The 14,813-nt window shown below is 47.2% G+C and overlaps 1 protein-coding gene across 1 annotated transcript in view; it reads left to right on the top strand.

The window, feature by feature from the left end:
- LOC145418641 (uncharacterized) overlaps positions 1-14,813 on the top strand; it is a 161,954-nt gene that overhangs the window by 121,083 nt on the left and 26,058 nt on the right. The window contains exon 9 of the mRNA XM_080287003.1: positions 8,670-8,858. Coding sequence (XP_080143129.1) covers positions 8,670-8,858 — 189 coding nt within the window. The remainder of the gene's footprint in view (positions 1-8,669; positions 8,859-14,813) is intronic.

Genomic DNA, 14,813 nt, shown 5'->3' with positions numbered 1-14,813 from the left:
CACTTAAGTCTCCAGTGGCAATGCTGTTCCTGCAGGACCAGATGGGTTTGGAGGTGAGGAGTTTTGTATCGTGTGTGTGTGTGTGTGTGTGTGTGTGTGTGTGCTCCACTAGCAAAGGTATCACTCAGCATGGTATCGCTCGAATCAATCACCCATGCAAAGCGGCACATCACATACAGGACACATGTTCTTTGTGTCCTTCCTCACCCCCAGCCTGAAGCACAAGGTACACCTGAGCTTCTTCCCGTTGGGGATCCTCACCTGGCAGTGGCCCAGAGTGCAATCCAACCTCACGTCATCGTCTATCACCCGGCGATGCTTGCTTGGATGCCCTTGTCCTCCATGGTCCTGTCGTGCGGGAGGCGCAGCTGCAGGCCCAGGCATGGGTTCTCTTGATGGACCAAAAACTGGAGGTGGTGGCAGTGCTGGCACCCATGATGGGCCTCCTACAGGTGGTGCTGGTGGTGACGATGGCACCTGTGATGGGCCTGCTGCAGGCAGTGCTAGTGTTGGTGATGGGGCCTGTGGTGGTCCTCTTGCAGGTGGTGCTGGTGCTTGTGGTGGCTGGGCTCATCCTGGCACTGGTGCCTGTGCCTGCTGGGTGCCAGGTCTTGCTGGTGCTGGCTGTTAGGTAGGTAGGTCTGGGGTATGGTGGATAATGTGTCCAGATGCAGGCCAGTCCTCTTCATGGAAATGCAGAAGATTGTAGATGATCTGCTCCACAATTCAAGGAGAGTTACTGTCATGCATCTGTACTTTTTGTACAAGGCGAACGCGTTCAGCAGTGCCATGTGGACGAAGTAGAAGGAGATCTTATTTGTCCACTTGACGGTTCTCTGTTCAATGAGGTAATACTGGACCATCTGATCAATATGATCCACCCCACCCATGTACACCTCCGGGCAGAAATTCGTGATACACGATAATCTGCCACTAGAGGTCAGGTTAATCGCTCACGTCAACTGCCTCCTAACACCCCCTCCTTACCCCCACCAAAACACTGATTTGTTAGGCGATTGGATCGGAGATATGAAGCTTCGCTCACTCTCACGTCTTGCCGCATGTAATGTTACTTTCATTTATCTTACTATTAGGTGTATTATCAAGTGTATAGATCCATCTTCAGTTAAATGAGAGGCGATTATATCGAAGTTTTAGCAGATTTCAATACAATGACCTTAATCTATAGAGTCTGGTTTTCAAATAGTTAACCAACGTGTTCTAAGCTATAGACTAATATCCAAGTAACAGTTAAAAGTTATATGGCCAGTTAAGTCCCTCTCTTGCCTTGTCATGTGGACAGCTACACATACAGTCACCTACTTATCCACCTACCCACTCAACCCATCCAACGCAACCCACAGACCTCACCCCTGCCACCCACCCCGCCCATCGATTCCTGCTATCCACCCTGCTAACCCACGAATGCCACACACGAAGTTCACCCAACAATGCCACTGAACTCATTTACTCATTCACTTCTCCACCCTGAACCCATCCAGCCACCCAACCCAACCACCCATTTAGATCATCCCGACCACGCAATTGTCTCAGCCACCCTGGCGACCAATGGTGTCCGCTCACCCTGGCGACTCACTTTGCCCACACATCTCGACAACCTATCTTGTCCACTGACCCCTACCACCCACCCTCACCACTCACAAATTCCACACACCCTTCCCACTCACGAATTTCACCCATCCCAGACACCCAACGATGCCATCCATCTCATCCATCCACACAACCCTCCCACCTCTCCCTGAACACTCCCCACCCACCTCACCCTGCCCATCTACCCATCCTGTCCACCCACTCCTCCCACCGACCCACCCACCCATCCACCCTTCTTACCCAACCCTATTCACTCCACCACCCCATTCACCCATTTGAACCCGACTTATACATCAAACTCATCCAAACCTAACTTACCGACCCCTCCCCGACCACCCATGTATCCAGCCACCTACCCACCCAGCCCACCAAATGTATCCACTCACTAACCCAATTACCCCTACAACCCACCCAAAACCACTACACACACCACACCCAACAACTGTCTCCCCCCCCCCTCCACCATTATCACTGTCCACCCACCCTGGCGATCCACCGAACTACCACACCCACCAACTCAACCTCATCAATTCCACCCACCCAACCAACTGACTCACACCCACACACAAACTTGCACACACACACACACACACACACACACACACACACACACACACGGAGAGAGAGAGAGAGAGAGAGAGAGAGAGAGAGAGAGAGAGAGAGAAACAAAACAAGCATAAGCAGACAGACAGACAGACAGACAGACACACACACACACACACACACACACACACACACACACACACACACACACACACACACACACTGGTGCATACAGAGAGAGAGAGAGAGAGAGAGAGAGAGAGACAGACACACACACACACACACACACACACACACACACACACACACACACACACACACACACACACATGCGGAAGTGTGAGAAAGGAGGGAGGGAGGATATGGGGACGGTGAAGGTGACGGACGAGATGTGGAAGTGTCTAGTACTGTTCTAATAGCGGCTTGCACAGTACACTGACTCGTATCTCCGACATATACCCTTTAATTCAACTATATTATGGATGTATTTCCATTAGGATTCCATGATATGCTATCCAATTGGCAATAGTTTTACTGAGCGAATACTTTGGTAAGATATTAAATATCATAACTATGCTAGTTTCAAAATTACATGCTGTTCATACTGTTCAATAGTTTTACAGTCGGCCATCAAACAGTAAGTCTTAAGACGTGAGCCCAATCTTCCTCGGGGATAAACAGCCACTGAGGATGATTAGTGAGTGAAGTTGTGAACTACTCTCTCCGTGTGTGTGTGTGTGTGTGTGTGTGTGTGTGTGTGTGTGTTATTCACCGGGTTGGTCAGGATCACTTGATGGTCGTGATCGTCAGCTTTTACCCTCCCGGAAGGGAGCTGAGAGCTCATATAGTCCGATCTAAGGGCAAGGCTGTGACCTTCACACATGCACACACCCGTCCCCTTGCTAAAGGGGGACAGTAACCACCCACTTCGTCAGTGAAACTTTTCGCAACCAGAGCGAGGCGCGAACTCCTGTCCACCAGTTGGCAAGCGAGAGCGTTACCACTGCACCAGCGAGCGGTGTGTGTGTGTGTGTGTGTGTGTGTGTGTGTGTGTGTGTGTGTGTGTGTGTATGTGTTTATCCGTGTTTTGTTTCTCTTAGGGCGAGTCTACACGTGCTCTCGAACATATATTGGCAACACGGCAGACAACATGTTCGGGAACATGTTTGCAGCAGTATTTGGACAGATGTATGCAAACATGCTTCACTGCAGCTTCGAACACTTCCAGGAGAGGCAATAGGATAAGAGTATCCATACCAGGCAGGTTAGACTTCATCATGATGTTGCCAACATGATCTGGACGCTACTGTTCCCAACATGTTTGCAGCGTGGTCGTTACTGTGTTGCTTACGTGTTGCCAGCACTTGTTCTAGCACACGTGTGGGCGCACCCTTACTGTGTCAGTCTCTCTCTCTCTTTCTCTCTCTCTCTCTATGTGTGTGTGTGTGTGTGTGTGTGTGAGAGTTTCTGTCTGACTGTCTGTCTGTGCGTGTTTTGTTTCTCTCTCTCTCTCTCTTTCTCTCTTTCTCTCCGTGTGTGTGTGTGTGTGTGTGTGTGTGTGTGTGAGTCACTTGGTTGGGTGGTTGGAGTTGATGAGGTTGAGTTGGTGGGTGTGGTAGTTCGGTGCATCGCCAGGGTGAGTGGACAGTGATAATGGTGGAGAGGAGGGGGGGAGCAGTTGTTGGGTGTGGTGTGTGGAGTGGTTTTGGGTGGGTTGTAGGGGTAATTGGCTTAGTGAGTGGATGCGTTTGGTGGGTAGGTGGCTGGATATGTGAGTGGTAGGGGAGGGGTCGGTAAGTTAGGATTGGATAAGATGAATTTGATTTGTAAGTCGAGTTCCAATGGGTGAATGGGGTGGCAGAGTGAATGGGGTTGGGTAAGAAGGGTGGATGGGCGGGTGGGTCGGTGGGAGGAGTGGGTGGACAGGATGGGTGGATGGGCAGGGTGAGGTGGGTGTGGAGTGTTCAGGGAGAGGCGGGAGGGTGGTGTGGATAGATGAGACGGATGGCATTGTTGGGTGACCAGGATGGGTGGAATTAGTGAGTGGTGAGGGTGGGTGGTAGGGGTTGGTGGGCAAGATAGGTTGTCGGGATGTGTGGGCAAAGTGAGTTGCCAGGGTGAGTGGGCACCGTCGGTTGCCAGGGTGGCTGAGACGATTGCTTGGTTGGGATGATCTAAATGGGTTGTTGGGTTGGGTGGCTGGATGGGTTCAGGGTGGAGAAGTGAATAAGTAAATGAGTTGAGTGGCACTGTTGGGTGAACTTCGTGTGTGGCATTCGTGGGTTAGCAGGGTGGATAGCAGGGATCAATGGGCGGGGTGGGTGGCAGGGGTGAGGTCTGTGGGTGGCGTTGGATGGGTTGAGTGGGTAGGTGGATAAGCAGGTGACTGTATATGTGGCTGTCCACATGACAAGGCAAGAGAGGGACTTACCTGGCCATATAACTTTTAACTGTTACTTGGATATTAGTCTATCACTTAGAACACATTGGTTAACTATTTGAAAACCAGACTCTATACATTAAGGTCATTGTATTGAAATCTGCTAAAACTTCGATATAATCACTTCTCATGGAACTGAAGATGGATCTATGCACTTGATAATACACCTAATAGTAAGATAAATGAAAGTAACATTATATGCAGCAAGATGTGAGAGTGAGCGAAGCTTCATATCTCTGATCCAATCGCCTAACAAATCAGTGTTTTGGTGGGTGTAAGGAGGGGGAGCTGGGAGGGGTAGACGTGAGCGATTAACCTGACCTCTAGTGGCAGATTATCCTCTATCACGAATTTCTGTCCAGAGGTGTACCTGTTGTAGTCCGCCACAATGACGGGCTTGTTAACAACCTTCTCCATATAGGTTGTCTGCCCATCATTACTCCGCACCTTCCCTCGAACCCTCTTTGGGATGGTGTCGGCGGGGTGGAAGGTGGACACCATGTTCACAGTGCGTTTGTCCCTCAACAGCAGGACTAGCACGTTGTTCTTGTGCCTGTATGCCATGCCCCCCTCGGGCAGGCTCTTAGCTCTGTTGATGGCCTGCAGCTGGTGTGGTGCTCCTCCAGGCAGCCGTAGGGTCCCACACATGTAAATGCCTGTGGTGAAGATTCGTTTGCACAGGGCTACAGAATTGTAGTAGTTGTCCATGAATAACTTATAGCCCTGGTCCTTCAATGGTTCCATATGGCCCCACTCGTTGTTCTCAAGGGTCCGCTGCACTCCCGTGTAGACCTTGAGGTTCTTGATGTAGCCCAAGGATGACTCAGCCAACATGCACATCTTGATGGAATACTTGATGGGCATCTGGGGGTCGTAGACTTGGAAGGACAGCCTGCCCTTCCACCCCAGAGAGCCCTCATCGAGGTTGAGCTGCTCTTCGGGTTGGTACGTTGACTGGAACTGCTGAAGTAGGTACTCCATGACCGTGTGAACATGGATGAGCTGACCTTGTTTGTTCTGGGGTATGGCGAGTGAGTTGAAGATGTGAAAGTGCTTCAGGATGGTGATGAAGTGCCTTCCACACATCGCCCACCATAACCTAGGGTAGTTGTGCAGCTCAGTGCTCCTCCAGTAATACCTGATGGTCGGCATGTGCATGACCCCCAAGAACAGGTACAGCTCCTGGAACTTGGTCATCTCCTCTTTGTTACAGGTGAACCAGGCATCCAGCTGAGTCCCCAGAAATGTGGAGTACCAGTTGGCTTCCACAGTGAGATATGACAACAACTCCCGAGTGAAGAAGAGCTGTTAGAACTGCAGCGGAGTTGTTGGGATATCCACCTTGATCCCTGAGTAGCCAGTGAATGGCCCATGGTTCGGTGTGAATGGGCCACTGCTCCACCCGGGATTCTCTTCAGTAGCGGTGGCGACGGTGGCAGTGGGTTGGCCTACCGACACACTTCTCCATGCCCTCCAACCCCTTGGACATCCCCGGTGTCCAGGCAGCAGACCACGGCGCCCTCGTCTAGGAAGGGATGGCTTGGACTAGGATGAGGACGAGACTAAGGGCTCTGGGGACACCATTCTCCTTGGCCTGGCTGGTAACGATGTCACCGTAGCATCCTGCACAGCAGATGCGGGTGGAGAGGCCATGATGACATACGATGGCCTGGCTTCTGGTGACACTGTCTTACCCAATGGGGTAGAGGGGCCTGGAGATGGTGAGCCGATGAAGACGGTGGTGGGACCAGCAGGCCCTAGAGGTGGAGAGTGCTCTCCAGTGAGGTCGGCTGCTGATGGTGGTGTTGTCTCCCATGGTGGAAGGTGGTGGGGCAACTCCACTTGCTGACTGGATGGCATCAGCTCAACCTCCTCCACCCAAGAACGATCGCTTTCGCTGTCTTTTCCAACTTTATCTCATCAAGGAGTTTTCTCCACTGCTCCGGTACGAACTCACATTTCATCTTTGCAAGAGACAGATGTTGTGCAAGCCAACTGGAGAATGAATTGCTGTGCTAGGGTTGTGAGCTGAAATAAAGAAATCAAGATATTGTATTCACAATCAGCCAAGAACTTTGCTCAACACTGGCACAATGCAAGGATTCATGATATACATGTATGTTCTTGAAAAACATCGTCTCCTACACTGACTTAGCGCACAGGTAGGGGTCACCTATGTGACCTATGGAAAACGTGCATGTACTTGTAGTGATGAAATGTACTGTGTTTCTTATAAATTGATAGATTTGGTTATGTGTAGTGTGAAAAGAAAATGAAAGAGTGAACAACGTGCTCGTAGGGAAGACAGCGTCTGGTACACCTGAGGTAGCACAAAGGTAGCAAAACCTACCTTTTATCACATACACTCATTGCACTGCACTCCTATTTATTGCACAATAACATTATCCACCATATATCAGCATAAAAAAATGATTTCAGCAACACCTTGCCAATTGTTCCACTCATGACAATGCCGTGTTGCAAGGCAGTTTACAGCCACCCCTTTAAGCTGCTACATGTTTCACCATGTCCTTGCTCAGTAGCTATTGCACATTATATTCACCTAATTCACTGCCACTGTTGTTCAATGGTTGAATACTCACATTTGGTGCAGGGTAGAGGCAGTGAAGTTGTTGGACCACGGTGAAAAACAGGTAGCACAATCTTCGTTGGGCCAACGGCTGATAACGGCCAGGAATGATCCACAAAAACCTAATTTCCTTTTGCAAACACCAATCTAATCACAATAGTGCCCAAAAAGTAGACACAAGCACTATTGGTATTGTGAAATATGATGCACGCTCAGGACAGGGGTAATAGAGGTAAATTTAAAGGGACACTGCCACGTGCGACCTTCTCCCCTGACAGCCAGTGTGGTACTAATCAACCTGTCTGTGCTGCCGCACATCTTGGGACCCACAGTTGCCAAGTCATTACTTTTGACAAGCGACGGGGAAGCTATGACGCCTCCAAAAATGATGCTGATCAGCCGAAAACTTATTTCCTGGTGAAGGCTTTTTTGCTTTAATGACGCCAAATGCGTCAATGTGTATTTACGCAACCAACCCTAATGATGCCTAATGCGTCATCGTGTATGAAGGGGTTAACCACATTTTGACTGAACCAATATTTTACCAAACTTTAAGGTGAGTGGTGATGGGCTTGGGGAGGAAGGGGGACAGGTTTCCAAGGTTGTAGGAGGTCCTACTGCCCCCCTGGAGAAGGGCCTTCAGGATCCTGAGAAGGCCTCTCTGCCTCCACCTTCCTCATAAATCCCTCATAGTCACACATTGACACATTGTCATCTTCGTCATCAGGGGGAAGTGCAATACTGCAATTTGACTGGCACATGTCAGGAGTCACGAGGAAGGCATACTGGACTGGAGCGGCAGTACTAGGGAAACATTCCTCAGTGTTTGCCATCTTCTCAAGCACGTGCGGGTAGTAGTACTGGATGCAGCACATCAGTACAGTACTATAGAGGAACTCCTCTGATTTGGCTCACTTTGTGTGGCCGATCTGTACTAGCCCAACAAATCTGTACTACAGTAATAAATTAACTAATGTTTTGCTGACTGTACTGGATGAGAATAGTACTGGACAAATGTGTACTGAATGCGAGGGTACTGTACAAGTACCCAGCTGGAAGATTCCTATGGGTGACTCTACATTGAGTGACAAGCCAAATGGTTTCCTGTACACCAGGAAACCATTTACTATGCTGGGTGGTAACCACATAACCAAATTATGGCACCTGGTGGTTTAGTGGGTAATTAAGGTGCTCCAATCGGATTGAGCCGGTGTAGGTTTATGCCCAGGGGTTGGTTGGGGTTTATTGCTCACGTAATGCCACTAAAGGATGAGTGACGCTGGTCACTCTCATCTGAAATGTCAGGACCAACTTGCCTAGCCCCAGGTTCTTATGCTCCTTATGGGGTGACATAATATTGGGTGATGGATGGATAGATTATTTACTTATTACTGTATTTTTCTTTTACCTCATCGAATCAGTAGGTGGGAAAAATGGTCAAGATGATTATGGTAAGGGTACTTACTTTTTTAATTTCCTGGACAGTCATCAACTCTGAGCAGTGGGACATCTCAGGTAACGGTGCACTCATCAGCTGGCAGTGGCGTATCCCTGCCCCCAGAACCCCCACCAGCAGAGGCTTTGGTGGAGCAGCAACTGAGGGAGCTGAGGCGGGAGCAGCAGAGGCTTCACGAGGAGGCAAACCGGCTGGCCAGAGAGAGGCAAAAGTTTGAGGTAAGTTCCTGCTGGTTTTGTGAGTTACGACACTACTACTGGAAGTGCCCATGAGGGTTTTAGTCCAAGGAATGGTTGAGTAAGTGCCTAATGGTCTAGGGGGTTAAGATGCTCTGACTTAGTGTGGCCCATAGGAGGTTAGTCTGAGGAATGGTTGGGACATTGGCCTGGACCCCTGTGCTCCTGATGGGGCAATAAAGGAATGACTGATGGAGGGATACATGGATGGCTCTGATCAATGTTGTCCTGTACGTGACATTACAGAACTTCAGTCTAACTGTTACTTGTCTATAAACACAAGCTGGTCCCAGACTCACGGACATATTTATGACCAATTTCCTGTTGTATTTTGTTTTTTTTGTTTTTTTTTTGGTAGGAACAGGTCATGCAGGAGGATTCAGCAACTTTTTCTCTGTCCTTCCATCATAAGCAAATCACAGTTATGACAGGGGATTGATCATAAGTTTATTTGTCTATCTTGGCCATAATTCACTCTCTTGGCTTGTATTTTACTGTACTGGTACTCCTTATTTAAAGTCAGTATATAGCAGCAGTTGTAATGGTGGCCGTACTTTCATCAGAAATGTGAACCCCATGGATTTTAGGCCAAAGTTATCATTCTCCTGCGGTCCATCCTCCTTCTTCCAGAGGATAGGGGGGGAGGTGACCTGGGTAAGTTTGTGCCACCACATGACAGCACCCCTTTTCGGCACCAAAGCTGATGTGACATGCTTCAGTATGTCTCTGGAGCTGGAGATTGATGCCTTCAAGCAACGGTATCAATATAACCAAGTGGCTCAGCAACTGGCTTATGCCTATATCTACCTCCTTTTCCCTTGAAAGGAGCATGGTGGACTACAGGAGAAGAGCAGTTTTAGCCTGCTATTTACTAGGTTCACATCCACATTCTACAGCCACAGCAGCAACAACAACCGCTATCATATACTACACTATTTGAGGAGTAGACTGTAGCACCTGAGCAGGGTGGTACTTCCAAGGTGGATGGAAAGCTGATGAAAGGAAGAGCTGGAGCTCCCATTTCGTCAGCCCTCGGGACTAGTTCCTGACCATTCCCCTTTGCTGAACTTTTTCAGTGTTTCAGTAACACAGAGAGTCTGTCAGCATGCTCTCCAATACAAGCTTCTCTAACTGTCAACACCAATTTACATGCACAGTACACACTACACTTCTTTTACAAAATTAAAAAGGGAAAATGGCTCACATTAACTATGCCTCGTAGTCCCCAGGGGGGGGAGGGACCATAAATGCCCCCACCATCCACCCCCCTCCTGGTGACAACTCAATGAGCTGCCTGGAATCACTGTCTGACTCACTTCTTCATTTCTGCAACGTTCACGGCCTTTCCTCTAACTTTCTCTCTGTTGAACACCACCTCTCCTTCTCTAAACCTCAACTTCTCTTCTTAACCAAGACTCAGCTGTCTGAGGCAACTGACAGCAAACAATTTTCTGTATCCTCCTACTTTCTCTATACTCATTTCAAAGACAAAGGTGGCTGTTAGGTAGATGTATGCAACAACGTATCTTGCTCTCATGTTCCTGCACTTGATTCTTCTGAATTCTCTACTCTCTGGCTTCGGCTCTCATGTCATTCTCTGGCTAAATATATCTGCGCTGTTTACTTATCCCCTAATTCTACCATCAAAAATTCTTCGACTGTCTTACATCTATGATGGAACACATTCTAGCCATTTCTTTCTCTGAAATCTCCATTCTAGGAGATATCAATGTTCACCACCAGCTTTGGCTCTTCTCCTTTGTCACTGATCCACCTGGTGAAGAAGCCTACATCTTTTCTATCCTTAATGACCTAGAACAGTTTGTACAGCACCCTACCCATATCCCTGACTGCCTTGGAGAGAACTCCAACATACTTGACCTCTTCCTTACAACTAATCCTTCTGCTTACACCATTAATCTTTCCTCTCCGTTGGGCTTCTCCGGTCACAGCCTTATTACCTTAACCTGTCCTATTGCTTCAGTACGGCCTGTGGACTCTCCAAAGAAATGTCGACTGTAGCCCTTTGGAGCTGCAGACTGGGAGGCCCTCAGGCAGTACTTCTTTGATTTTCCCTGGAATGATTATTGCTTCCACAGCTGGGAGCCATCTGAGTGTGCCTTGCTCATTACGGAGGTTATTCTCTCATGCATGGAAGCATACATTCCTTTCTCATATCCTTTGACTAATGCAAGAAAGCCTTGGTTTAATCAAGCTTGTTCCAATGCTGTCTGCAACAAGGAGAGGGCCTATATAAGGTACCAGAGCCAACCCACCCATGAATCACATCTTTCTTATGTTTCTGCCCGGAATCATGGTAAGTCTGTTCTTCACTCTGCTAAAAATAATTTCATCCATACTAAATGTTCTCAACTCTCTAACTCGAATTCTTTCCGCTCCTTCTGGCACCTTGCCAAAACACCTTTCTGACAATTTTTTCCTCATCAACCTTCCCTCCTCTTCTCTACTTTGATGACTCTGTAGCTATTTCTTCTACAGATAAAGCTGATCTCTTCGCTCAGACTTCCTCCCCCAATTCCGCTTTAGATGATTCTGATGCTATTCCTCCATCACTACTCTCCTCTGACTTCCTCATGGCTGACATTAAAATTTCTTCAGCTGATGTATTTTCTGCCATCACTGGCCTCAGTACTAACGAGGCATATGGGCCTGATGGAGTCCCTTCTGTTTTTCTCAAGAACTGTGCTTCTATTCTTACACCCTGCCTAGGTAAGCTCTTTCGCCTTTGTCTTTCAACTTGTACCTTTCCTTCTTGCTGGAAGTTTGCTCTCATTCAGCCAGTCCCTAAGAAGGGTGACAATTCCCAACCCTCTAACTATCGTCCAATTGCTTTAACATCCTGTATCTCAAAAGTTTTCGAGTCTATTCTTTGACAGAAAGGTTCTAAAACATCTTTCCTATCACAATCTTCTTTCTGATCGTCAGTATGGGTTCCGTCAGGGACGCTTCACTGGCGATCTACTCACCTACCTTTCAGACTCCTGGTCATCCTCCTTTTGGGACTTTGTGAAAGCTTTTCCATTGCACTTGACATCTCAAAGGCTTTCGATCGAGTCTGGCATAAATCTTTAATTTCCAAACTGCCCTCTTACAGTTTCTATCCTTCTATCTGTGCCTTCATCTACAGCTTCCTTTCTGGTCGTTCAATAGCCGCTGTTGAAGACGACTGTCATTCTTCTAGAGCCATCAACAGTGGTGTTCCTCAGGGCTCTGTCCTATCACCAACTCTCTTCCTTTTATTCATCAATGATCTTCTAAGCTGTACGTCTAAGCCTATCCACTAGTACGCTGATGATTCCACTTTTCACCTTTCCATTCGGTTCCCGCAGTGTCCATCTCAGCAGTTACCTCAGCAAACAAGGAATGAGGCTATGGCACACCTAATGTCTGACTTGGCTCATATCAAAGACTCAGTTCTTACACCTATCAACCCGATAAAATCTTCCACAGGAGTACACTCGCAATCCCTAATCTCTGACCCGCCTCAGAGGCAGGGAGAATGGACTCAGGGGTCTTTGTATCTGACGTGTCATGAGCTGCAACGTACAAACGAGCACACCGAGCATGGAGCAGGGGAGGTTCGAAGTTCGAGCAGCTTTGATTCACCATGTGGGTAGGATGTTGGTATAACTGTTACTGTCTTTCCATAGTAGTTTATCATAAATGTTTCTTATTGATGATAATATATAAAATTTCACAGCATTAATCACTTGACTTTATATTTACTGTTATGATCATACCAAGTCATTGATCAAATCAATGATTACAGTAGTGTTATGCGACATTGTTTTTGTATAATATGACTATTACTAGATTATTTTAACTAATACTATAACTATATACTCATACAAAATGGCAATTCTTTTCACAACCCTTTAGTGTGCTAACGATTTTTTATTAGGACTCATTCAGTGAGCTGCAAGCCCTGGTCACCGTGTGTTTATCCCTCACTTGTTATCCGACTTACGTAATACCACATCTATTATTAGCAGTCCCAGACCTCCATCGACCACTACCAGCAAATTTCTTGTGTTTACATTGTTTTTCTGTCGGGCACAACCCGTTAGTGTGAAAGGGTTCATCAATTCTCCTTAAAGTGTTAGGACTTTCCGTTTCAAATGTTGCTTTGTTAATATTTCGTAAGACTAAACTGATTTACAAGTTAAGAAGGGAAAAAAATTCAGAATCTTAACTCACTTAATCATATTATAATGCCTCTCATTGACAGGCAAGATGAAATGGGTGTAGGACATCCACACACAACTTAAATACACTGACTCTTATACTGAAGCATTTCGGGCTATGTGTCGATTGGTTCTGAGGATGACAACGTATAGCCAGCCACTCAACTTTACTTTCTCAACTGTCCCTCCTTCCCTACTGTGTTTTTTTTCCTTCATACGAGATTTAAGTAGGCTCTAATTTTAACAGATCTTAAATTTCAAACCATTCATCTTAGTTTTGGAATATAAGCTCACACGTGGATTCATAATCCAAGCCGAGGATTTAATGGCATTATCAACACACTGACCGTTCATTTTAGGGTTTTCCTCTTTTTATTTCAGATTAGTTTGGGTGACAAAATGTGTCAAGCATGGTGAATATCAGTTTATTGAATGTAATTAGAGAAATATAGAGCACACAAAATTTTCAAACAAAAAAAGGCAAAATAGCTATCACTGTCATCCTTTACAAAACCATATGTAATAGTAACCACAACAGAAATTCATACATTTTCATCATTTCCTGTCTCCTATATTAAAGGTTTCTAATACCTGGTCCAACCTCCCTCAGCCTCAATAACCTCTTGTAGTCTTCTTGGAATAGAATCAACAAGTTTGCTACAGAGGTCCACCCTTCGCCGGATCCCCTCCCATACTTCCCTGGTCTTTCTCTCCACTGCTTCCTTCGTCTTCTGCTCTACCTCCCACTCCTGAACCATCAGTGCCCATAGATTTTCTATTGGGTTGCAGTCGCACCCCTTTGATGGCCAGTCAATTAAAACAATTTCTGGGTGTGCATTAAACCAATTGCTGACTGCATGACTTATGTGGATGGGTGACCTGTCTTGGACAAAGTATATAGGCTGGGGCTCAGGAATAGCGTAGGCTCTCACAGAAGGTAGGAATGAGGTCTCTAGAATGTTTATGTATTGCTGGGAATCCAGGTTACCCTCAATGGTGACCAGTTCACCTGGTCCCTCCCACCACATCCAGCCATGAACGGAAACTGCCACTCTCCCGCTTCTCGTCCTTTCTGCAATGTTTATGGGAGAAAATCTGGTATTTCTCAACCTCCAGCAGTGGCAACCTTGAGCAGACACAGACGAGAAACACTTTTCATCACTAAAGATCACCGATTTCCAGAATTCTCCGCCTACCCTGGCATAAGTCTGAGCAAACCTCAGCCGACCTTGTTTGTTTGCTTCAGTCAACGTCTCCTTTCGGGCTGGGACATGACAGCGCAACCCTGCCTCCGACAGCCGTCGCCTGGTAGTTACTACGTGACAAGGTAGCTCTACTTCTCTCGTCAGGGTGACTGCCATTATCTTAGGGTTTCTCTCTACTTCCCTTCGCAGCCTTTCGTCGTCCTCATTGGTGGTAACACATGGTCTCCCTGGTCGAGGTCTGGTTAACACGTGACCCTCTGCCTCATATCTCCTTAACCACAGTCGCACTGTCGCTCTTGAGATGCCCATTAACCGACTTATCTCCCTTATTCCCTTCCCTGCTGCGTGATAACCTACTATCAAAGTTCTATTCATTATGACATCTGGCCGATTGGCCCGTGTCCTCGCTGCCCGGGCACGACCACGTGGCCTGGGTTCCATACCTAGAAATAAAAGACTAAATTAATACCTACTAATTGTTTAGCAGATCTAATACACATTCCGTATTAAACTTAAATAACAGTCAT

The sequence above is a fragment of the Coenobita brevimanus genome, chromosome 115, assembly GCF_032717465.1.
Source record: "Coenobita brevimanus isolate Jiangsu-jjx chromosome 115, ASM3271746v2, whole genome shotgun sequence".
NCBI lineage: Eukaryota > Metazoa > Arthropoda > Malacostraca > Decapoda > Coenobitidae > Coenobita > Coenobita brevimanus.
This window is presented reverse-complemented; position numbering and strand designations above follow the sequence as displayed.